The following is a 23,685-nucleotide window of genomic DNA, read 5'->3' on the forward strand; positions in this document are numbered from 1 at the left end:
CGACACACACATAAGAAAACCGACACAAAGGAAGATGGGGAAAAGGTTTCATAGACTTCAGGCTCATGGTCTAAACTGAATTAAGCATAATTTAATGGCCACTTTTAGAGAGCCCCATACAAAGATAGCTGCATTGAATAAGAGGTTTAAACTGAGTTACAGTTATTACCAGCAAAACCCCCATACAAAGTAACTTAAGCTCTACATAATGAGTGATTGTGCTACAGTGCATTACAAAACCGAACATCAAAGCTCCATTTGTTTTGGCATCACTGTAGATTCCACTTCTCTCAGCTACATTTTCATCCCGAGATAACTACAGCAGCAACAAGGCTCAAGTTAAGACTCATCAGTTCCATTTGTTTTCCCTGACTGATATCTCCACCTAAGACACAGAGCGGTGCAGTAGATTGATGCCTGGGGTATTGGTTTCCACACATGAGACTAATCCACCAGATACCTTTCTGGTCTGTGATACTCTGGCTGAGTCCCAAATTACACCCAATTCTCTATATAGTGCACTACTTTTGACTAAGGTCCATTGCCTGTGTTGAAAAGTAGTGCACCATCTCTGCTCATTCTGTCTGACATGTAAAACTACACGCAAGCTGACGTGGCAATACAGACCCAATCCTGTGTGACTGACAAGTTGAATGCATCACTGTGACACCAGCAAGCAAGCACTGCTAATATGGACACTAAAAAGCAGCACTAAAACGTTTACTTTATTTTGTACATTGATTACTAGTGGAATCCAACTCCCTATATTATCACAGTGTAGGCCTATCAAAAGCTTTGACAAAAATCCTATGTGAAATGTCTAATGCCTAGATGACAAACAATCAAAAAATCTTGACGGGAGTCATAATAGAGGAAAAAGAGGGATTTGATTTGATGGGGGGGGGTTATTTTTCATCTCAGACAGACTAAAGAGATACAGAACGAATCAGAGAAAAGGAGTCGCCACAGGATTGGCAATGTCACATTGAATAATGGAAGCGATACGGGAACGTCTGTTCTGATTCACTGACAACGTAAAACCATGTAATACACTCTGAAATTACCGTCAGCACTCCTTCAACATTTGGCTCCCTTTGGTGCTGCCACTGCATGATAAGATTAGAGAGGAAGGCTAAAGTTTAGCAACATGGCCGAGGCAGAGGACGGAAAATGTAGTTTATGCAAATGTATTTATGCCAAGTGGTTTAGTGATCTGTTGATGTCTGTGGTGCCTTGTATGAACAACTTCACATTGAATAAAAAAAATATGGAGATTTACTGTGAATGGCAGTTCTTAGAAAAGTGGGCAAAGTCAAATGTGACAGGAATTTTCATCCAAATGCACTGGTCATGCGGTTTGATTAAAAAGACAATATTTATCATAAATACCAAAAAAGAACATTAAGAGCATGAAAGAATTGTCTCTGGAGATCAACGAAAGGCAAAACATCTTTCCATTGCTTTTCTATGAGAAAAGTAGAGATTTTTGCTTCATAGCAGAAGCACGCAATGTGAATCCTGTTACTGTTGCCTGGTCTTGGCAGTGGATACCAGTGTAGAATGGGAACCATTAACAGCTTGTGAATGCAGACGGTGCTACACTCCTCCAATTAACGGCACTCTGTAGGCACGGCCTCTGAAGCGGCAGCCAAGCTCTCCTTAAAGAGACAGATGAAATGTGAAGCTTTGTGAAGATGATGAGAGCCCTGACTAAAAGGCATAACTTTGGACTAGCATGAATTCTCTGAAATTGTTCAACTGTGGTATCAAGAGTACGGTCGTTCGGTAGTCTTAGTTTTTCCTCCAAAGTGTTCAGTTGTAGCAGAAGCAATCATCCATTATGGGATGGTAGATATGGAAGCGCAGAGGGTTATTTCCCAAATACCAATGTGGTGAAAATTGTCATTGGTGGAACAATGCCCACGTCGACTCAAATGTGAAAGCCTGAAGACCTTTGAGTGATCGTGTTTGTAATTGAATGTTTCCTTATAATTGTAACTAACAGCACCACCACACAACACAATTGTATTTGTAATAAAAAGGAAAGACAGACAAAACCACCAATATAAAATGCGACTGAACTGAGTCAGACTACCTGTATTTAACCAATTATTTGCACGGCTATCAAAATGTGCAAGTCATCAACTCGGCTCACTTTGACATAACGAAGCTATGACATCTCCTTGCATAGCAACCCTGCAAATATTTTTGCCTTATAACTGCAGTTAACACGTTCACATTCTAACTTTTTTTATTTTTTATTGTGGTGCCTGATACTAAGTATTTCATCTTAGCCACAACTCCATCGGCTAAGAATTAGCCCAGCACAGAATAGTGTCTATTGTATTCTGCAGCCATAGCTAAAAGGTGTTTCAAATTGGTTGCAAGCTGTGTCAATCTTTTATAAGGAAAATAGCTTAGCAGGCAGACAAGGGGCTTAGACCGCAACTCCTGCCAGAAATGACAGAGTGGACCGTGTGTGTGTGTGTGTGTGTAGAGTGAGGAGTGGTAGAGCAGAACTAGACATCTGAGGCATGTGCAGAGGTGAATGGACACAGTGTACAAAACATTAAGAACTCCTTCCTAATATTGACTGGCACGCCTAGAACTGCCTCAATTCATTGGGGCATGGACTTCACAAGGTGTCAAAAAGCATTCCAAAGGGATGCTGGCCCATGTTGGCTCCAATGCTTCCCACAGTCTTGTCAAGTTGGCTGGATGTCCTTTGGGTGGTGGACCATTCTTGATACACACGGGACACTGTTAACCATGAAAAACCCATCAGCATTGTAGTTCTTGACACAAACCGGTGCGCCTGGCACCTACTAACATCCCATGTTCAAAGGCACTTAAATCTTTTGTCTTGCCCATTCACAATCCATGCCTCAATTGTTGCAAGGCTTAAAAATCCTTTGTTAACCTGTCTCCTCCCCTTGATCGACCCTGATTTAACAGGTGACATCAATAAGGGATCATATCTTTCACCTGGTCAGTCTGTCATGGAAATAGCAGGTGTTCTTAATGTTTTGTACACTCAGTGTATGTATATACAGATGAACTATGCCAGGAGGCAATGAATAATGTCTGACAGGAACATCTAAATCCAGGAAAACATATAAAAAGTGTTGAACCACAATCCCATTGTGTAAGCCATTGTCACTTTCTTGCAGGGTTGCATATTGTGGAGGAATGTGATCAGCTCCACTGCTGGGAAATATGACACAAATATTGCATAAATAAGTAGATATACATTGTTACAGAATACTACACAAACAGTGAGTTCCAAAAGTATTGGGACAGTGACGCATTTTTTGTTGTTTTGGCTCAGTAGTCAAGCGATTTGAATTTAAACTGATACAATGACTATGAGGTAAACATTTTCTACAACTTGATTGGAGTCCACTTGTGGTAAATTCAATTGATTTGAAATTATTTGGAAAGGCACACACCTGTCAATGTAAGGTCCCACAGTTGACAGTGCATGTCAGAGCAAAAACCAAGCCAAGAGGTCGAAGGAATTGTCCATAGAGCTCTGAGACAGGATTGTGTTGAGGCACAGATATGGGTAAGGGTACCAAAAAAACGCATTGAAGGTCCCCAAGAACAGAGTGGTCTCCATCATTCTTAAATGGAAGAAGTTTGGAACCACCAAGACTCTTCCTAGAGATGGCTGCTCAGCCAAACTGAGCAAATGGGTGAGAAGGGTTTTGGTCAGTGAGGTGACCAAGAACCCGATGGTCATTCTGATAGAGCTCCAGAGTTCCTCTGTGGAGATGGGAGAATCTTCCAGAAGGACAATCATCTCTACAGCACTCCCCCAATCAGGTGTTTATGTTAGAGTGGCCAGACGGAAGCCACACATCAGGAAAAGGCACGACAGCCCGCTTGGAGTATGCCTAAAGGCACTTAAGAAACTCTCAGACCATGAGAAACAAGATTCTCTGGTCTGATGAAACCAAGATTGAAATCTTTCGCCAGAATGCTAAGAATCACATCTGGAGGAAACCTGGCACCTTCCCTACGGTGACGCATGGGTGGCAGCATCATGCTGTGGGGATGTTTTTCAGTATCAGGGACTGGTAGACTAGTCAGGATCGAGGGAAAGATGAACAGAGCAAAGTACAGAGAGATCCTTGATGAAAACCTGTTCCAGAGTGCTCAGGTTCACCTTCCAACAGGACAAGAACCCTAAGCACACAGCCAAGACAATGCAGGAATGGCCCAGCCAGAGCCTGGACTTGAACATCTCTGGAGAGACCTGAAAAATAGCTATGCAGTGACACTCCCCATCCAAGCTGACAGAGCTTGGGTGGATCTGAAGAGAAGAATGGGAGAAACTCCCCAAATACAGGTGTGCCAAGCTTGTAGCGTCATATCCAAGAAGACTTGAGGCTGTGCTTCAACAAAGTACGGAGTAAAGGGTCTGAATACTTATTTATTTTTAATACATTTGCAAAAATGTCCAAAAACATGTATTTGCTTTGTCATTATCAAGTAAAGTAGTCAAAAGTTTAGTATTATGTTCCATATTCCAAGCACAAAATGATTACGTCAAGCTTGTGACTCAAACGCTTCTAACAGGTTTGTAGTTTGTTTTGGTTGCATTTCAGATTATTTTGTGCCCAATTGAAATCATGTATTGCTTAATTTTGGAGTCACTTTTAATGCAAACAAGAATTGAATATGTTTCTTAACACTTCTACTTGATTACTGATAGTCCTGAATGAATCGTGAATAATGATGAGTGAGAAAGTTACTGACAAACAAATATCATACCACCATCTAAAAAAGCTAGCCTCCCCTGTTATTGTAATTATGAGAGGTTGGCATGTCTTGGGGGTATGATATTTGGGTGTCTAACTTTCTCACTCCTTATTATTCACGAATCATTCAGGACTATCCGTAATCATGGTACCACCCACATAAATGTAGAAGTCTTTAGAAACATCCTATTCTTACTACATTTAGAATAAGGGTGACTGTAAATGACAAACTAATCTGAAACAACCAAAACAAGCAAATGCAACTGTTGAGCATGTCTCCTCACTGTCATCTACACTGATTGAAGTGGATTAAACAAGTGACATCAATAAGGGATCACAGCTTTCACCTGGAGTCACCTGGTCAGTCTATGTCATGGAATGGTGTTCTTAATGTTATGTACACACACACACATACATTCAAAAGTTAGAAGAGGTGACTTCGGGATGCTGGCCTTCTTGGCAGAGTTGCAAAGAAAAAGCCATATCTCATAAAAAGCCAATAAAAATAAAAGATTAAGATGGGCAAAAGAACACAGACACTGAACAGAGGAGCTCTGCCTAGAAGGCCAGCCTCCTCACTGTTGACGCTTAGAGCCAGTATGCGCTGTTCTGTGAAGGAAGTAGTACACAGCGTTGTACGAGATTTCTGGCATGGAATAGCCTTCATTTCTCAGAACAAGAACAGATGGATGAGTTTCAGAAGAAAGTTATTTGTTTCTGAGCCTGTATTCGAAACCACAAATGTTGATGCTCCAGATACTCAACTAGTCTAAAGAAGGATAGTTGTATGCTGTGCTAACATAATTGCAAAAGGGTTTTCTAATGATAAATTAGCCTTTTAAAATTATAAACTTGGAAGAGCTCACAACGTGCCATTGGAACACAGGAGTGATGATTGCTGATAATGGGCCTCTGTACGCCTATGTAGATAATATATTTTTTTAAATCTGCCATTTCCAGCTACAATGGTCATTTACAACCTTAACAATGTCCACACTGCATTTCTGATCAAAATCTGCTTTTCTTTCAAAAACAAGGACATTTCTAAGTGACACCAGTTGAAGTCAGAAGTTTACATACACTTAGGTTGGAGTCATTAAAACGTGTTTTTCAACCAATCCACAAAGTTCTTGTTAACAAACTATAGCTTTAGCAAGGCGGTTAGGACATCTACTTTGTGCATGTCATGTAATTTTTCCAACAATTGTTTACAGACAGACTATTTCACTTATAATTCACTGTATCACAATTCCAGTGGGTCAGAAGTTTACATACACTAAGTTGACTGTGCCTTCAAACAGCTTGGAAAATTCCAGAAAATTATGTCATGGCTTTAGAAGCTTCTGCTAGGCTAATTGAGTCAATTGGAGGTGTACCTGTGGATGTATTTCAAGGCCTACCTTCAAACTGAGTGCCTCTTTGCTTGACATCATGGGAAAATCAAAAGAAATCAGCCAAGACCTCATAAAAAAATTGTAGACCTCCACAAGTCTGGTTCATCCTTGGGAGCAATTTCCAAATTCCTGAAGTCACCACGTTCATCTGTACAAACAATAGTACGCAAGGATAAATACCATGGGACTACGCCGCCGTCATACCGCTCGGGAAGGAGACGCGTTCTGTCTCCTAGAGATGAACGAACTTTGGTGCGAAAAGTGCAAATCAGTCTGAGAACAACAGCAAAGGACCTTATGAAGATGCTGGAGGAAACAGGTACAAAAGTATCTATATCCACAGTAAAACGAGCCCTATATCAACAATACCTGAAAGGCCGCTCAGCAAAAAAGAAGCCACTGCTTCAAAACAGACATACTACGGTTTGCAACTGCACATGGGGACAAAGATCCTCTGGTCTGATGAAACAAAAATAGAACTGTTTGGCCATATTGATCATCATAATGTTTGGAGGAAAACAGGTTTGCAAGCCGAAGAACACCATCCCAACCGTGAAGCACGGGGGTGGCAGCATCATGTTGTGGGGGTGCTTTGCTGCAGGAGGGACTGGTGTACTTCATGGCATCATGAGAAAGGAAAATTCTGTGGATATATTGAGGCAACATCTCAAGACATAAGTCAAGAAGTTAAAGCTTGGTCTCAAATGGGTCTTCCAAATGGATAATGACCCTAAACGTAATTCGAAAGTTGTGGCAAAATGGCTTAAGGACAAAGCAAAGCACCCCCACACCATCACACCTCCTCCTACATGCTTCAAGGTGGGAACCACACAACCAGAAGTCATCCGTTCACCTACTCATCCGTTCTCCACCAACGCCGGTTGGACCAAAAATCTCAAATCTAGACTCATCAGACCAAAGGACAGATTTCCACCGGTCTAATGCAAATTGCTCGTGTTTCTTGGCCCAAGCAAATCTCTTCTTATTGGTGTCCTTTAGTAGTGGTTTCTTTGCAGCAATTCAACCATGAAGAACTGATTCACAGTCTGCTTTGAACAGTTGCTGTTGAGATGTGTCTTACTTCAACACTTAACCATTTATTTGGGCTGCAATCTGAGGTGCAGTGAACTCTAACAAACGTATCCTTTGCAGCAGAGATAGCTCTGGGTCTTCCTTTCCTGTGGCGGTCCTCATGAGAGCCAATTTCATCATAGCGCTTGATGGTTTTTGTGACTGCACTTGAAGAAACTTTCAAAGTTCATGAAAAAGTCTGCATTGACTGACCTTCATGTCTTAAAGTAATGATGGACTGTCAAATCAAATCAATTTATATAGTCCTTCTTACAACAGCTGATATATCAAAGTGCTGTACAGAAACCCAGCCTAAAACCCCAAACAGCAAGCAATGAAGGTGTAGAAGCACGGTGGCTAGGAAAAACTCCCTAGAAAGGCCAAAACTTAGAAGGAAACCTAGAGGAACCTATGAGGGGTGGCCAGTCCTCTTCTGGCGGTGCCGGGTGGAGATTATAACAGAACATGGCCAAGATGTTCATAAATGACCAGCATGGTCAAATAATGGCTCAGAAAATAATGGCTGTCATTTCTCTAAGCGTATTTGAGCTGCTCTTGCCATAATATGGACTTGGTCTTTTACCAAAGAGGGCCATCTTCTGTATACCACCCCTACCTTGTAACAACACAACTGATTGGCTCAAACGCATTAAGAAGGAAAGATATTCAACAAATGTACTTTTAACCAGGCACATCTGTTAATTCAAATGCATTCCAGGTGACTACCTCATGAAGCTGGTTGAGAGAATGCCAAGAGTGTGCAAAGTTGTCATTAAGGCAAAGGGTGGCTACTTTGAAGAATCAAATCTAAAATATATTTGGATTTGGTTTAACACTTTTTTGGTTACTATATGATTCCATATGTTTTATTTCATGGTTGATGTTTTCACTATTACTCTACAATGTAGAAAATATGAAAAATAAAGAACTTTTTGACTAGTACTTTATATTTAAAATAGTATTATGTTTCTCCACAATAAGTGTCAAGGCACAATAGACCTCAGTTCCATAAAGAACCAAGGTCAACTTACTGGAGGTATCGTGTGAAAAATGGGTCACCCTGACGCTGACATTTAGGGAGACAATGGAATTTTCTTTTTCGCTCCCATTCAGAGAAACACATTTTTTCTCGAGCCACGCTGTGTTTTAACAACCTCTTCGCCTGGACCTTTTTAGCGTTTCCAAAATCTCTTCCCACGAATTACAATAATCTCTTCCTAAGAATATCCCCTTTCCTTGGAAGTGGTAAAGAGGAATTATTGCTTGCTTAAATATAAACAAGTGCTGCCGCCATGACCTGAGGTTCCAGTAGCGTTGGTTTACCACAGAGGAACAGAGTGCTGCTGTTCATTGGGGCCTTCCAGTGCCCGAGGAATGCTCAGCGAGAAGCCAGGCCGAAGTGAGGCCAAAGCTAACCTTTCCTCACATGATTTCCACCAGTAAACACTCTTGCTGGCCATTAATTGTCTGCCCCAAGTCGAAACATGAATGACATGCCACCTTGTTCTTCCTCTCTTAATCCTCGCAAATATCCGTTTACGCATGGATGGACAGAGGCAGTATTTAGGAATGTATGTAATTATGCATGCATGTTCAATAGACTGGTAACAAAAAGTGTCTGGAAATTTATTGGAGGGATGTGACACCGTTCTTCCACAAGAGATGCCATCATTTGTTGTTTTGTTGATGGTGGTGGAAAATGCCGTCTCAGGCGTTGGGTTGATATCTCAATTGGGTTGATATCTGGTGACTGAGACAGCCATGACAAATGCTTCACATTGCCCGTTGGATGGCAGCATTATCAACCTATGGGTGCCAAAATAAATGGCCAAAATAGAGGCCAAGCCCAGCATTTGTATATAACCTTAAGCATGATGGGATGTTAAATCCTTCATAAACTCAGGAACCACAAATGTGTGGAAGGACCTGCTTTCAATGTCATTTGTATCCCTCATTTACTCAAGTGTTTCCATTATTTTGGCAGTTACCTGTACATAGGGCCCTATAAAATCTGCGCTGCGGAGAACGAGGACAGAAACACAGAATCCAGACATTAAAATGGAATTCAACAATAGTCTAAAATGTATTGAACTTAGTAGGAAATCACCTAAATGTATTGAACTTAGGAGAAAATGCACTAATTTGCCATGACATGAACCAAATGCAGCAGTGATTAATAATTTCCTTCAACTTTCTGAAGAGGCAAAGGCACTGTCTGGTGTGTCCGTTTTTCTACCACTACCGTTTCCAAAAAGCCTTCTCAATTTAGTATTAACAACAAAGTAGTTTTTGCATCAATTTGCATCAATCCAGTGGACATTTGTTTTGCAAACTCTAATCACATGAGCGCTACAGAAATATCGCTAACCAAACAACAGTCTATGGCTGGTGCAGAGTTGAATTAAAAGGTAACCATACCACAAAATGCATTAGACTTTTTCCAGACCTGAAAAGTAGTCTCCTGATATGGTGTGACTGACAGAGAAAACCTGAAAAGAAACAGAAACCTGGAAAAACATAATGGAGAAAAAAACTACATTTGGGAAAAACTAAATATAATTGATTCAATCCCACTATAGGTTTCCATCCAATTGGTGACAGATTTTCATGCAAATATTCAATAAATCTGCATAAAGAAAATGTGAATTTTCCTACCAGTGGTGTTTCCACCAAACTGACTTGTTGCGGGTAAAAGTCAATGCGCGATGACGTAGCACACAAGTTTTCACATGTCGAATAAAAATCTAAATGTTCAATGTGTTTCCATTGCATTTTCCACTCTACCGATTGCGGTCAGAAAAACTGTTGCAAGCATCGATCATCATGTCACCAGAATAAGATCCTCAATATTTATTGGAAAGGAGCCTCGAGCGGATCACCTTGCACCACCCTGTGAAGTTCATCATTTATTTAATCTCCGGCCTAATAAACTGCATGCCATCCCAACGAGTCGCATGACTGATATGCCATTTCTCACATATTAAATTTTAGACACAAAAAGACACCATACCGAATGCTCAAATGATCGGTCTGCATTTAGAAAATTGTACCAGAAACATCCATTCTGCATCACATTTTGTGATTTTTTTTTATATGGCATGATATTACACAAAGTGTGGATGGAAGCGTGGTTAGAGTAGTGTAAAGAAGTCAAGTCCCAAGCAATCACCTGAGAATCCTAAACATTCATGAAGATCAATGATTCCGTCGCGAATATACATTTTTCTGTCAGGTAGTGGATGCATGAGAAAGATTTATATCCTATCCACATGACTTCATTACACAGACAGAATCTCCTGTTTCTATAGCTTATGATGTACGGTACTACCACAGACTCTAAAAGGAAATGTCAATTGGGAAAGAAACAAAATGACAACGCCCCTAAAATGCTTCAGTACCATGGAGAAGACAGCAGGCAGCAGAATTGTAGGTTCTACAATGGACATTATAAATAGCACCTCATAATCCAGCCACAACTCTTTTGATGTGCACCCTATGCCGGAGACGAAGCCAAAACACACCTCCTTCCCTAGAACAGAACAGTTCTACAAGAAAAATATACAACTGTAAATACCACAGAGGAAAAACAAATGTACAAATTGTAGACCTTGCTTTTGGGAACCAATGTTTAAGGAGGCACAAATCCTACAGCAAACTGGTTTCTTACTAGGTTATGGATTTAGAGGTTTGGAGTGCCTAAAGCATAGTGTTGTATAATGTGTAAGATAATATTTGATAAGATAATTAGTATTTACTAATTTTCGCTCTGATTAGGATTGATGCAGAATACAGAAAAGTTTACCTAGCGGTTTAGGGTTCAGATCTGAGATCGTTAAAATTATCTGGGATTTGTGAATAAAAACATACTAGAGTAGAAGTACTGTAAGCTGTCATCTTCTCTACCCTCATGACTTTCACATCCATAAATAAAATAGATTAATTCCCCATCTTAGAACTTCTGTGGTGCTTGGATGGGATTCTAAGCAATGAAAGTTGATGTTGGTGGGCCAGATTTGAAGGTTTTGGGATAACTATTCTCTATGGATTGACAGAAGTCATTGCGTAAATTATTCTGTAAAAGGGTACCAAAACCTTCAAATCTGTGAGATCCTTATTCTCCGTAAATCTGCTTTATAACTATCTGTCCCATGATATTTGACTTAGAGATAAAGGAGAAGAACCGAACAAATATCAAGTCCCATCTGGTCTTTCAGACAATGCCTATGGTCTATCTTGCATTGTATGAGTGATGATTATATACACTGACTGTACAAAACATTAGGAAAACCTGCTCTTTCCATGACAGACTGAACAGGTGAATCATATCAAATTTTATTTGCCACAAGCGCCGAATACAACAGGCCTTAGACCTTACCGTGAAATGCTTACTTACAAGCACTTAACTCCATTTCTTGAACTGCGTTGTCGGTTAAGAAAATATTTACTAAATAAACATAAAACATCTAATAAAACGTAACAATAATGAGACTATATACAGGGGGTACCGAGTCAATGTGCGGATGTATAGGTTAGTCGAGGTAATTTGTACATGTAGGTAGGGGTAAAGTGAATAGTCTGGGTGGCCATTTGTCTTGGGGGTAGAAGCTGTTAAGGAGCATTTTGGACCTAGACTTGGTGTTCCGGTACCGCTTGCCATGCGGTAGCAAATATAACAGTCTACGACTTGGGTGACTGGCCTTCCTCTGACACCGCCTAGTATACAGGTCCTGGATGGCAGGAAGCTTGGCTCCAGTGATGTATTGGGCCGAACGCACTACCCTCTGTAGCGCCTTACCCTCATACCAAGCGGTGATGGTGCAGCTCGATGGTGCAGCTGTAGATCTTTTTAAGGATCTGGGGACTCATGCCAAATCTTTTCAGTCTCCTGAGGGGGAAAAGGTGTTGTGCCCTCTTCACGACTGTTTTCGTGTGTTTGGACCATGATAGTTTGTTGGTGATGTGGACACCAAGGAACTTGAAACTCTTGACCCACTCTACTTCAGCCCAGTCTGTTTATGGGAGCCTGTCGGCCCTCCTTTCCTTGTAGTCCACTATCATCTCCTTTGTCTTGCTCACATTGAGGGATAGGTTGTTTCCCTGGCACCACATGGCCAAGTCTCTGACCACCTCCCTATAGGCTCATCGTTGTCGGTAATCAGGCTGTTGTGTCGTCAGAAAACTTAATGATGAAGTTTGAGTCATGCATGGCTACGCAGTCGTGGGTGAACAAGGAGTACAGGAGGGGACTAAGCACACACCCATGAGGGGCCCCGGTGTTGAGGATCAGCATTGCAGATGTGTTGTTACCTACCCTCACCACCTGGGGGCGGTCCGTCAGGAAGTTGAAGAGGGAGGTGTTTAGTCCCAGGGACCTTAGCTTAGTGATGAGCTTTGTGGGCACTATGGTGCTGAACGCTGACCTGTAGTCAATGAACAGCATTCTCACATAGGTGTTCCTTTTGTCCAGGTGGGAAAGGGCAGTGTAGAGTGCAATTGAGATTGTGTCATCTGTGGATCTGTTGGGGCGGTACGTGAATTGGAGTGGGTCTATGGTTTCCGGGATGAAGGTGTTGATGTAAGCCATGACCAGCCTTTATGGCTACCGACAAGAGTGTTACGGGCGGTAGTCATTTAAAAAAAAAATTATATATTTTTTTACCTTTATTTAACTAGGCATGTCAGTTAAGAACAGATTCTTATTTTCAATAAAGCCTAGTAACAGTGGGTTAACTGCCTGTTCAGGGGCAGAACGACAGATTTACTTTGTCAGCTCAGGGATTTGAACTTGCAACATTTCGGTTACTAGTCCAACGCTCTAACCACTAGGCTACCCTGCAGCCCCGGGGTAGCCCAATTTAGGCAGGTTACCTTCGCATCATTGGGCACAGGGACTATGTTGCTCTGCTTGAAACAAGTAGGTACTACAGACTCGGTCAGGGAGAGGTTGAAAATGTCAGTGAAGACACTTGCCAGTTGGTCCAGTACACACCCTGGTAATCCGTCTGGTCCTGCGGCCTTGTGAAAGTTGACCTGTTTAAAGGTCTTGCTCACATCGGCTACCAAGAGTGTGATCACACCGTCGTCCGGAACAGCTGGTGCTCTCATGCATGCTTCAGTGTTGCTTGCCTCGAAGTGAGCATAAAAGGCATTTAGCTCATCTGGTAGGCTCGCGTCACTGGGCAGCTCGCAGCTGGGTTTCCCTTTGTAGTCCATAATAGCTTGCAAGCCCTGCCAAATCTGACAAGCGTCTGAGCCGGTGTAGTAGGATTCAATCTTAGTCCTATATTGACGCTCTGCCTGTTTGATAGTTTGTCTGAGGGCATAGAGGAATTTCTCATAAGCGTCCGGATTAGTGTCCCGCTCCATGAAAGCGGCAGCTCAAGCCTTTAACTCGGTGTGGATGTTGACTGTAATCCAAGGCTTCTGGTTGGGATATGTACAGTGAGAGAAAAAAGTATTTGATCCCCTGGTGATTTTGTACATTTGCCCACTGACAAAGAAATGATCAGTCAATCATTTTAATGGTAGGTTTATTTGAACAGTGAGAGACAGAATAACAACAACAAAAATCCAGAAAAACACATGTAAAAAAAAATTGACATTTATTTGCATTTTAATGAGGGAAGTAAGTATTTGACCCCCTCTCAATCATAAAGATTTCTGGCTCCCAGGTGTCTTTTACACAGGTAACAAACTGAGATTAGGAGCACTCCTTTTAAGAGTGTGCTCCTAATCTCAGCTCGTTACCTGTATAAAAGACACCTTCTTGAGCCACCATATTATGGCAAGAGCAGCTCAAATAAACAAAGAGAAATTACAGTCCATCATTACTTTAAGAAATGAATGTCAGTCAATCCGGAATATTTCAAGAACTTTGAAAGTTTCTTCAAGTGCAGTTGCAAAACCCATCAAGCACTATGATGAAACTGGCTCTCATGAGGACCGCCACAAGAAAGGAAGACCCAGAGTTACCTCTACTGCAGAGGATAAGTTCATTAGAGTTACCAGCCTCAGAAATTGCAGCCCAAATAAATGGCAGTAAGTAACAGACACATCTCAACATCAACTGTTCAGAGGAGATGTGAATCAGGCATTCATGGTTGAATTCATGCAAATAAACCACTACTAAAAAGGACACCAATAAGAGGAAGAGACTTTCTTGGGCCAAGAAGCATGAGCAATGGACATTAGACCGGTGGAAATCTGTCCTTTGATCTGATGAGTTCAAATGTGTGATTTTTGGTTCCAATCGCCATGTCTATGTGAGACGCAGAGTAGGTGAAGGATGTTCTCCGCATGTGTGGTTCCCACCGTGAAGCACGGAGGTGGTGGTGTGATGGTATGGGGGTGCTTTGCTGGTGACACTGTTTTTGATTTATTAAGAATTCCAGGCACACTTAACCAGCATGGCTACCACAGCATTCTTCAGCGATATGCCATCTCATCTGGTTTGCGCTTAGTGGGACTATGATTTGTTTTTCAATGGGACAATGGCCCAACACACAGTGTAAGGGCTAGTTGACGAAGAAGGAGAGTAATGGATTGCTGCATCAGATGACCTGGCCTCCACAATCACCCAACCTCAACCCAATTGAGATGGTTTAGGATGAGTTGGACTGCAGAGTGAAGTAAAAGCAGCCAACAAGTCCTCAGCATATGTGGGAACTCCTTTAAGACTTTAGGAAAAGCATTCCAGGTGAAGCTGGTTTGTAACTACAATGCTGTTGATCCATCCTCAGTTTTCTCCTATCAAAGTAATTTAAAAACGAACTATTTTAAAGTCATCACTGGGCTCATGGTGAAATCTCTGAGTGGTTTCCTTCCTCTCCAGCAACTGAGTTAGGAAGGACGCCTGTATCTTTGTAGTGACCGGGATATACAATATCTGCTTTTTTAGGGGGCTGGACATCTGCCCATCCTCTTGACTCTGCAGGACACACAATACTTGCAGTCTCCCTCAGGTAGTGGCAGAGAGCAACATATTTGTCTCTGCCCATTAACAACGGGACTCGCTCCACAGGAGGATGGTGACAGCTAAAAATCGGTGGAATGGTATCAAATACATCAAACACATGGTTTCCATGTGTTTGCTGCCATTCCATTCACGTCGTTCCAGACATTATTATGAGCCATCCTCCCCTCAGCATCCTCCACTTGCCTACTCATATAGTATCGCTGGACTTGTGGGCTGGTGCGCATGCCCAAAGTGAATTGTGTGACATTTGTTTCGTGTTTTTAATTGTTATTTACTTCTATTTGGAGAATTTATTGTGTGTTGTAATACTCTGCAGGTGGCATATGCAATCCATACAGTCCTTTTACATGTAATACTGCTATATTCTGTATCTGTGCGTTTGTGCCTTGGTGTATTCATTCGGCTTGTGTGAATTCATTACCCGTTTCTGTCCCTTACAGAACCATTCTACTAGTTTTCCCACTTTTCATTCCCATGTACATTGCCATATACCTTTACAAACCATCCCCATGTCCATTGCCATATACCTTTACAAACCATCCCCATGTTCATCTTCTCCTGCGTGTGAATAAAGTTCCTGTGTGTGTTAACTCTAGGCTGCTTTATTCCTCTCTAACTGGGGCGGTGTCAGAAACCAGTGATTTAAGTAGAGCCGGGTCGCTGTCTTTCAAGAACTGTCAGCTCATCTACCAAAGGGAACAGAGTCAATAAAACTAATTGAAAGAATGTGGTAATTATAAACCAAATCCTGCCTGTTCCGCTGACAAAAATAAAAAAGGTCAAACAGACAAAAAAATAGCACCGTCGCTGACCTCCTTTTGCCATTAGTGCTTGTCAGGAACAGAAACTATTTCACTGCGCCGCAAGCCATTGCGGATTAATGAAGGGAAGAGCTGTTTGCTAAGAGTGAGGCGCACACAACTGCAACATGACAGGTTAAAACAGCAGCCTTCACTTCAGTGTATCTCTGGGCATTTGCAAGTGAAAGGTGTGGGTATGAAGGGGGCTCTATATATGTATATGTGGTCTGGGATGAGGACATAGAGAAAAATGAGAGAAAGAGTGAGGGGAGGGGGGAGGATGGGGAAAAGGGGGGAGAGAGTAAAAAAAGAGAAAGAGGAGAGACTAATAAGATGCGAGGCATGGGATGTAAACAGACAGTGACAGCGGTGTGATCCAAAGTTGTGATCTTTCATGAACTAAATTGGGATTACTGCCACACCTCCTGCCAATGGAGCCTGACTGAACCGAGAAAGAAAGGACGGAAGAATCAGCGAAAAAGAGCCACTCTTACAGCTCTTTAATCCATCTTTTATATCCAGTCGGAGGAGAGGAATAAGACATGGATTGAATCCAAACAGGGTCAGCGGGCCATGCTGTGTCTGAGAGTCTAGACGCCATCTAGGGCCGAGCTCAATCTCAATCTCACCCAACACCATTAACACTCCACCACCATCCACCTCTTTTTGAAACCTTGTCTGATTGGATCGACAGCAGTGCCAGAGCGAGACAATCACACAGGTGCCTCAAACAGCAATCCAGGTCACGATCACAACAGCACTTAGCTATGAACGCAGGACAAAACAAACACGTCGAGAGAGGTTTACACATACAGAATAGCAGTGGCCGTTACATAATAGGTTATTATGTGAGGGAGCGTGTGCCGTTTATGTGCTCAGAGGAAAGATGACTTATGGCTTACCATGGGGAGCAGGGAGTAGCGAATGCTGAAGCCAGGCTCGGAGGGGAAGTACTCATCAGATCTGAATCTCACCCGGATCTGACCGCCTTTGGACATGTGGCTGGCGGGTACCTGGGACCCGCACCAGCGGCCCAGGATGGTGTCCTCGGACGGCTCCTCGAGCTCCACAAAATCATACCTGGAAAAAGGCCAAAGAGAAAGAAAGAACGAGAGAGACAGAGAGAGAAAGAAAAAGGAGAGCTTTGGCTCAATGTGTGTAGTCCCATGAATTCACATTGGAGATGAGACAAAGTGGCCATGTAATGAAAGCAAGCACTTAATGCATATATAGTACCAATCAAATGTTTAGACACACCTAATCATTAAAAGGGTTCTTCTTTCTACATTGTAGAATAATAGCGACGGCATCAAAACTATGAAATAACACATATGGAGTGTAGTATTCAAAGAAGTGTTTAACACATCCAAATATGTTTTTATTTTAAAACCTTCAAAGTAGCCACTCTTTGCATTGATGACAGCTTTGCACACGCTTGGCATTCTCTCAACCAGCTTCATGAGGTAGAATGCATTTCAATTAACAGGTTAAAAGTGAATTTGTGGAATTTCTTTCCTTCCGATTGCGTTTGAGCCAATCAGTTGTGTTGTGACAAGGTACGGGTGATATACAGACGATAGCCCTATTTGGTAAAAGACCAAGTCCATATTATGCCAAGAACAGCTCAAATAAGCAAAGAGAAATGACAGCACTAACCGCTGTGTCTTTGTGAGATGCAGAGTAGGTGAACGGATGCTCTCTGCATGCGTGGTTCCCGCCGTGAAGCATGAAAGAGAAGGCACAATTCCAGGCACACTTAACCAGCATGGCTACCACCGCATTCTGCAGCGGTACGCCATCCCATCTGGTTTGCATTTAGTGGGATTATCAATTTTTTCTTCAACAGCACAATGACCCAACACCTCCAGGCTGTGTAATGGCTATTTGACCAAGAATGAGAGTGATGGAGTGCTACATCAGATGACCTGGCTTTAACAATCAGCCGACCTCAACCCAAGTGAGATGGTTTGGGATGAGATGGACTGCAGAGTGAAGGAATAGTAGCCAACATGTGCTCAGCATATGTGGGAACTCCTTCAAGACTGTTGGAAAATAATTCCAGGTGAAGCTGGGTGAGAGAATGCCAAGAGTGTGCAAAGCTGTCATCAAGACAAAGGGTGGCTATGAAGAATCAAAATCTTTCCATATGTGTTATTTCATAGTTTGTCTTGATAATTATTCTACAATATAGAAAATAGTTTAAAAAAATAAAAGTAAACCCTTGAATGAGTATGTGTGTCTAGTGTCACTGGGCAGCTCTCGGCTGTGCTTAGAGTCTCGCTCCTTGAAAGCGGCAGCTCTGCCCTTTAGCTCAGTGCGAATGTTGCCTGTAATCCATTGCTTCTGGTTGGGGTATGGACGTACAGTCACTGTAGGGACGACGTCCTCGATGCACTTATTGATAAAGCCAGTGACTGATGTGGTGTACTCCTCAAAGCCATCGGAAGAATCCCGGAACATATTCTTGTCTGTGCTAGCAAAACAGACACTGGTGCTTCCCGCTTTCATTTTTGCTTGTAAACATTTGCCAAATGGAGGGCGAGGGAGAGCTTTGTACGCATCTCTGTGTGTGGAGTAAAGGTGGTCTAGAATTTTTTTCTCCCTCTGGTTGCACATTTAACATGCTGATAGAAATGATGTAAAACTCCCTGCATTAAAATCCACGGCCACTAGGAGCGCCACCTCTGGATGAGTGTTTTCCTGTTTGCTTATGGTGGAATACAGCTCATTGAGTGCCAGCATCAGTCTGTGGTGGTAGGTAGACAGCTACAAAAAAAACAGATAAAAACTCTAGGTTGATAGTGTGGTCTACAGCTTAACAGCTGAGAGACTGTACCTCAGGCGAGAAAAACCTTGAGACTTTCTTAGATATCGTGCACCAGCTGTTGTTTACATATATGCATAGGCCCCCGCCCCGTGTCTTACCAGATGTTTCTGTTCTATCCTGTCGATAGTGTACAACCCGCCAGCTGTATTTTCTTAATGTTGTCGTTCAGCAACTCGGTGAAACATAAGATATTACAGTAATTAATGTCCCGTTGGTAGGATATACAGTGCCTTGCGAAAGTATTCGGCCCCCTTGAACTTTGCGACCTTTTGCCACATTTCAGGCTTCAAACATAAAGATATAAAACTGTATTTTTTTGTGAAGAATCAACAACAAGTGGGACACAATCATGAAGTGGAACGACATTTATTGGATATTTCAAAGTTTTTTAACAAATCAAAAACTGACAAATTGGGTGTGCAAAAGTATTCAGCCCCTTTACTTTCAGTGCAGCAAACTCTCTCCAGAAGTTCAGTGAGGATCTCTGAATGATCCAATGTTGACCTAAATGACTAATGATGATAAATACAATCCACCTGTGTGTAATCAAGTCTCTGTATAAATGCACCTGCACTGTGATAGTCTCAGAGGTCCATTAAAAGCGCAGAGAGCATCATGAAGAACAAGGAACACACCAGGCAGGTCCGAGATACTGTTGTGAAGAAGTTTAAAGCCGGATTTGGATACAAAAAGATTTCCCAAGCTTTTAACATCCCAATGAGCACTGTGCAAGCAATAATATTGAAATGGAAGGAGTATCAGACCACTGCAAATCTACCAAGACCTGGCCGTCCCTCTAAACTTTCAGCTCATACAAGGAGAAGACTGATCAGAGATGCAGCCAAGAGGCCCATGATCACTCTGGATGAACTGCAGAGATCTACAGCTGAGGTGGGAGACTCTGTCCATAGGACAACAATCAGTCGTATATTGCACAAATCTGGCCTTTATGGAAGAGTGGCAAGAAGAAAGCCATTTCTTAAAGATATCCATAAAAAGTGTTGTTTAAAGTTTGCCACAAGCCACCTGGGAGACATACCAAACATGTGGAAGAAGGTGCTCTGGTCAGATGAAACCAAAATTGAACTTTTTGGCAACAATGCAAAATGTTATGTTTGGCGTAAAAGCAACACAGCTCATCACCCTGAACACATCATACCCACTGTCAAACATGGTGGTGGCAGCATCATGGTTTGGTTTTGCTTTTCTTCAGCAGGGACAGGGAAGATGATTAAAATTGATGGGAAGATGGATGGAGCCAAATACAGGACCATTCTGGAAGAAAACCTGATGGAGTCTGCAAAAGACCTGAGACGGAGATTTGTCTTCCAACAAAACAATGATCCAAAACATAAAGCAAAATCTACAATGGAATGGTTCAATAATAAACATATCCAGGTGTTAGAATGGCCAAGTCAAAGTCCAGACCTGAATCCAATCGAGAATCTGTGGAAAGAACTGAAAACTGCTGTTCACAAATGCTCTCCATCCAACCTCACTGAGCTCGAGCTGTTTTGCAAGGAGGAATGGGAAAAAATGTCAGTCTCTCGATGTGCAAAACTGATAGAGACATACCCCAAGCGACTTACAGCTGTAATCGCAGCAAAAGGTGGCGCTACAAAGTATTAACTTAAGGGGGCTGAATAATTTTGCACGCCCAATTTTTCAGTTTTTGATTTGTTAAAAAAGTTTGAAATATCCAATAAATGTCGTTCCACTTCATGATTATGTCCCACTTGTTGATTCTTCACAAAAAAATACAGTTTTATATCTTCATGTTTGAAGCCTGAAATGTGGCAAAAGGTCGCAAAGTTCAAGGGGGCCGAATACTTTCGCAAGGCACTGTATGTGCGTTCAGTTCTTCCCATTAATTTTCCAGCGATTTAACATTAGCAGGATGGAAAATCTCGGTGTCCTTCTCCAGCGAATGACAGGGATCTGGGACTGGTCAGGTGTCTAGTATATCCCTCTCGTACCGACTCATTGAAGAAAAACTGTCTAGTCTGAGGTGAGTAATCGCAGTTCTGATGTCCAGAAGCTATTTTCGGTAGCAGCAACATTCACCTAGAACTAACGCTGCAGATAGCAATAGTGGCTGATCTGAAAAGTCATAGTCAATCAATCAATAATATAATTATTTTAGCAAAAAAAAAATCTTATATTCTCAATATGTAGAAGCTAAGAGAATAGAAAGGTTCAGTACTTTTGTAAAGCATCACAGCTGTCGTGTCTTTGGCTATGCCGGATTAAGTGATATGACATGCTATTCTGTAAAATACTTTCTCTGTAATTAATATTACCCGATTGAGCTAATCATGTAAATATAATTAACTAGAAAGTCAGGGCACCATGGAAGAATATTTATAGAGCAGTTATCTTCCGAATAAACTTAACACTTCTAGGGTAGGTGTCAGCATTCAGAGTTTTGGATGAAAAGCATGCACAAATTAAACGGCCTGCTACTCTGGCCCAGAAGATATGATATGCATATAACTGGTAGATTTGGATTAAAAACACTCTAAAGTTTCCAAAACTGTTAAAATAGTGTATGTGAGTATAACAGAACTGATTTAGAAGGCAAAAACCTGAGAAAAATCCATTCAGGAAGTAGTTTTTTGGGGGGTTTTGTAGTTTTCTATTCAATGCCATTACAGTATCCATTGACTTAGGACTCGATTTGCAGTTCCTATGCCTTCCACTAGATGTCAACAGTCTTTAGAAATCATTTCAGGCTTGAGGGAGTAAGACCAGTCTGAACGAGTGGACCCTACCGTGTCGCAGAGCTTTTTCATGCGCATGTGCATTTTTTGTTTACCTTTTATATTGATGACGTTATTGTCCGGTAGAAATATTATAGATCATTTAGGCTAAAAAACAACCCGAGGGTTGAATATGAACATCGTTTGACATGTTTCTATGAACTTTACGGATACAATTTAGATTTTTTTGTCCGTTTTAACTGCGTTTGAGCCTGTGGATTACTGAAGAAAATGCGCTAACAAAACAGAGGTTTTTGGATATAAAGACACTTCATCAAACAAAAGGAACATTTATTGAGTAAATGAATGTCTTCTGATTGCCACCATATGAAGATCATCAAAGGTAAGGGATTAATTTTCTCTCTATTTCTGAGCTTTGTAACGCTTCTGCTTGGCTGGTTACTGTTTGTAATAATTTGTCAACTGGGCTATGTTCTGGGCTAGGTATACTTTCGCCGAATAGCATTTTATAAATATGACACTGTGGTTGGTTTAACTAGAAGTGAATCTTTAAACCTATGTAAAATATGTTATGTTTTCTGAATTTTTATAATGAGCATTTCTGTATTTGAACATGGCGCTCTGTAATCTCACTGGATGTTGGCCAGATGGGACGCTAGCGTCCCACGTACACTAGAGAGGTTAAAGAACTAGTAATATTTTATATCAATCGCAGTCAATATTAATCGTCACCTTATTTCAGTCTCATCTGAAAGTTGTAAATTCTTGGTTATCTTCACGAACCCTGGCTAACAAGTTGAATCCGCAATACAAAATTGGGTTGAATTATTTATTTACTAAATACCTAACTAATCACACAGAATTACATATACACAGAATGAATCATATATTGATTACAAATTATATCATAAAGGAAAACATCCCTAGCGCATGGAACAGATATGACAGCTGGTTACACAAAGAACTGGGGTTGGGTTTGAGTGAAAGTGCGAAAAGACTTGAGGAACAAAGGGAGAAGCTATGTCTCTATCGGGCTGTAGGCAGCTACTCTATCGTAAATACAAAATCTAATGCATTCTAAATTACCGCCCATTTGGAAAAGGAAAATGCAATAAATATTTACTCTGAGCTGTGCTTCAATAGGTTGGTGGTAGATGGAAGGCCTTGTTGCCCAACATAATCCTTTGAACGGTGTCTCTGGTGGTGAACGGGATACGTTGTAATGTTGTCGTTGTGTGGTAGATGGGATACTCTCTCCTAGCCCACGTTTCCAGCGGCCGCTGCTAACTCAACGGCTAGGAGGTATCACTTCTGTAGTGAATAGGAGTTTAAAGTTCATACCATTCGCAACCAAAGCTCACGCTGAGGTTGGCTTAGTTCTGTAGTTGACATGTTAGTCCTTTTCAACGTATGGACCGTCGTCCTATTGTGCTCGGAACAGGAGGTTACACTTTTGTCAAGGGCTTATATAGTGGAGGGAGAAGGGTGTGTTTCATAGTTTATAACCCATGTCTCTTCACATGGGTGGGCCACTGATTGAGCAGAGCCCTAACCTTACGAAAACCCTTATGAAAACATCTCATTTGGAAGCTAAAATTACATTCAATCTTTTCACAAATAATTTTATATTTAAACATTTGAATTGCACAACAATTCCATGTGAATCTGATAAATATAATGTGTAGACTTTCCCAGATAAAGCTTTGGTCATCCTGTCATCAGTCATAATGTCTCAGATGACAACCGAACTGACATCATATTCAGTACCAACGCATATTTTCAACTGGTTCTATTACCGAAATGTGGTTCCTTTCCCTCCACTTGTTTGATGTTCCCAGGCTCTCTATGTTTAACAAAGGCTATTCAAGAGTCCCTCTGTAGAGTCAAGAGAGAGGCAAGGGAGAAAGGTATTTATGGGGGTTCATAATCCTTACCCACAGGCCAACGTCATGACACAGCACAGTTGAAAAATACATGGCAAATAGAAATCCAAAATGGATGGTGTTAAGAGATACATGGGAGGGGTTGAATGGAGCTGAAGGGTGGGACTAATAACAACAAGTTAACAAATGTAAAGCATACGGGGTCAGTAAAATATATATAGGTTCAGAAAGGTTAAATAGCACAGTTACAAA

At 41.6% G+C, this 23,685-nt stretch overlaps 1 protein-coding gene across 1 annotated transcript in view; it reads right to left on the bottom strand.

Annotated features, from left to right (window-relative positions):
* The window catches only part of pdgfc (platelet derived growth factor c), an 87,362-nt gene that overhangs the window by 3,800 nt on the left and 59,877 nt on the right, over positions 1-23,685 (bottom strand). Inside the window, exon 3 of the mRNA XM_021584116.2 lies at positions 16,906-17,083. Within this exon, the coding sequence (XP_021439791.2) occupies positions 16,906-17,083 (178 nt within the window). The remainder of the gene's footprint in view (positions 1-16,905; positions 17,084-23,685) is intronic.

This window comes from Oncorhynchus mykiss, chromosome 31 (assembly GCF_013265735.2).
Source record: "Oncorhynchus mykiss isolate Arlee chromosome 31, USDA_OmykA_1.1, whole genome shotgun sequence".
Taxonomy (NCBI): Eukaryota; Metazoa; Chordata; class Actinopteri; order Salmoniformes; family Salmonidae; genus Oncorhynchus; species Oncorhynchus mykiss.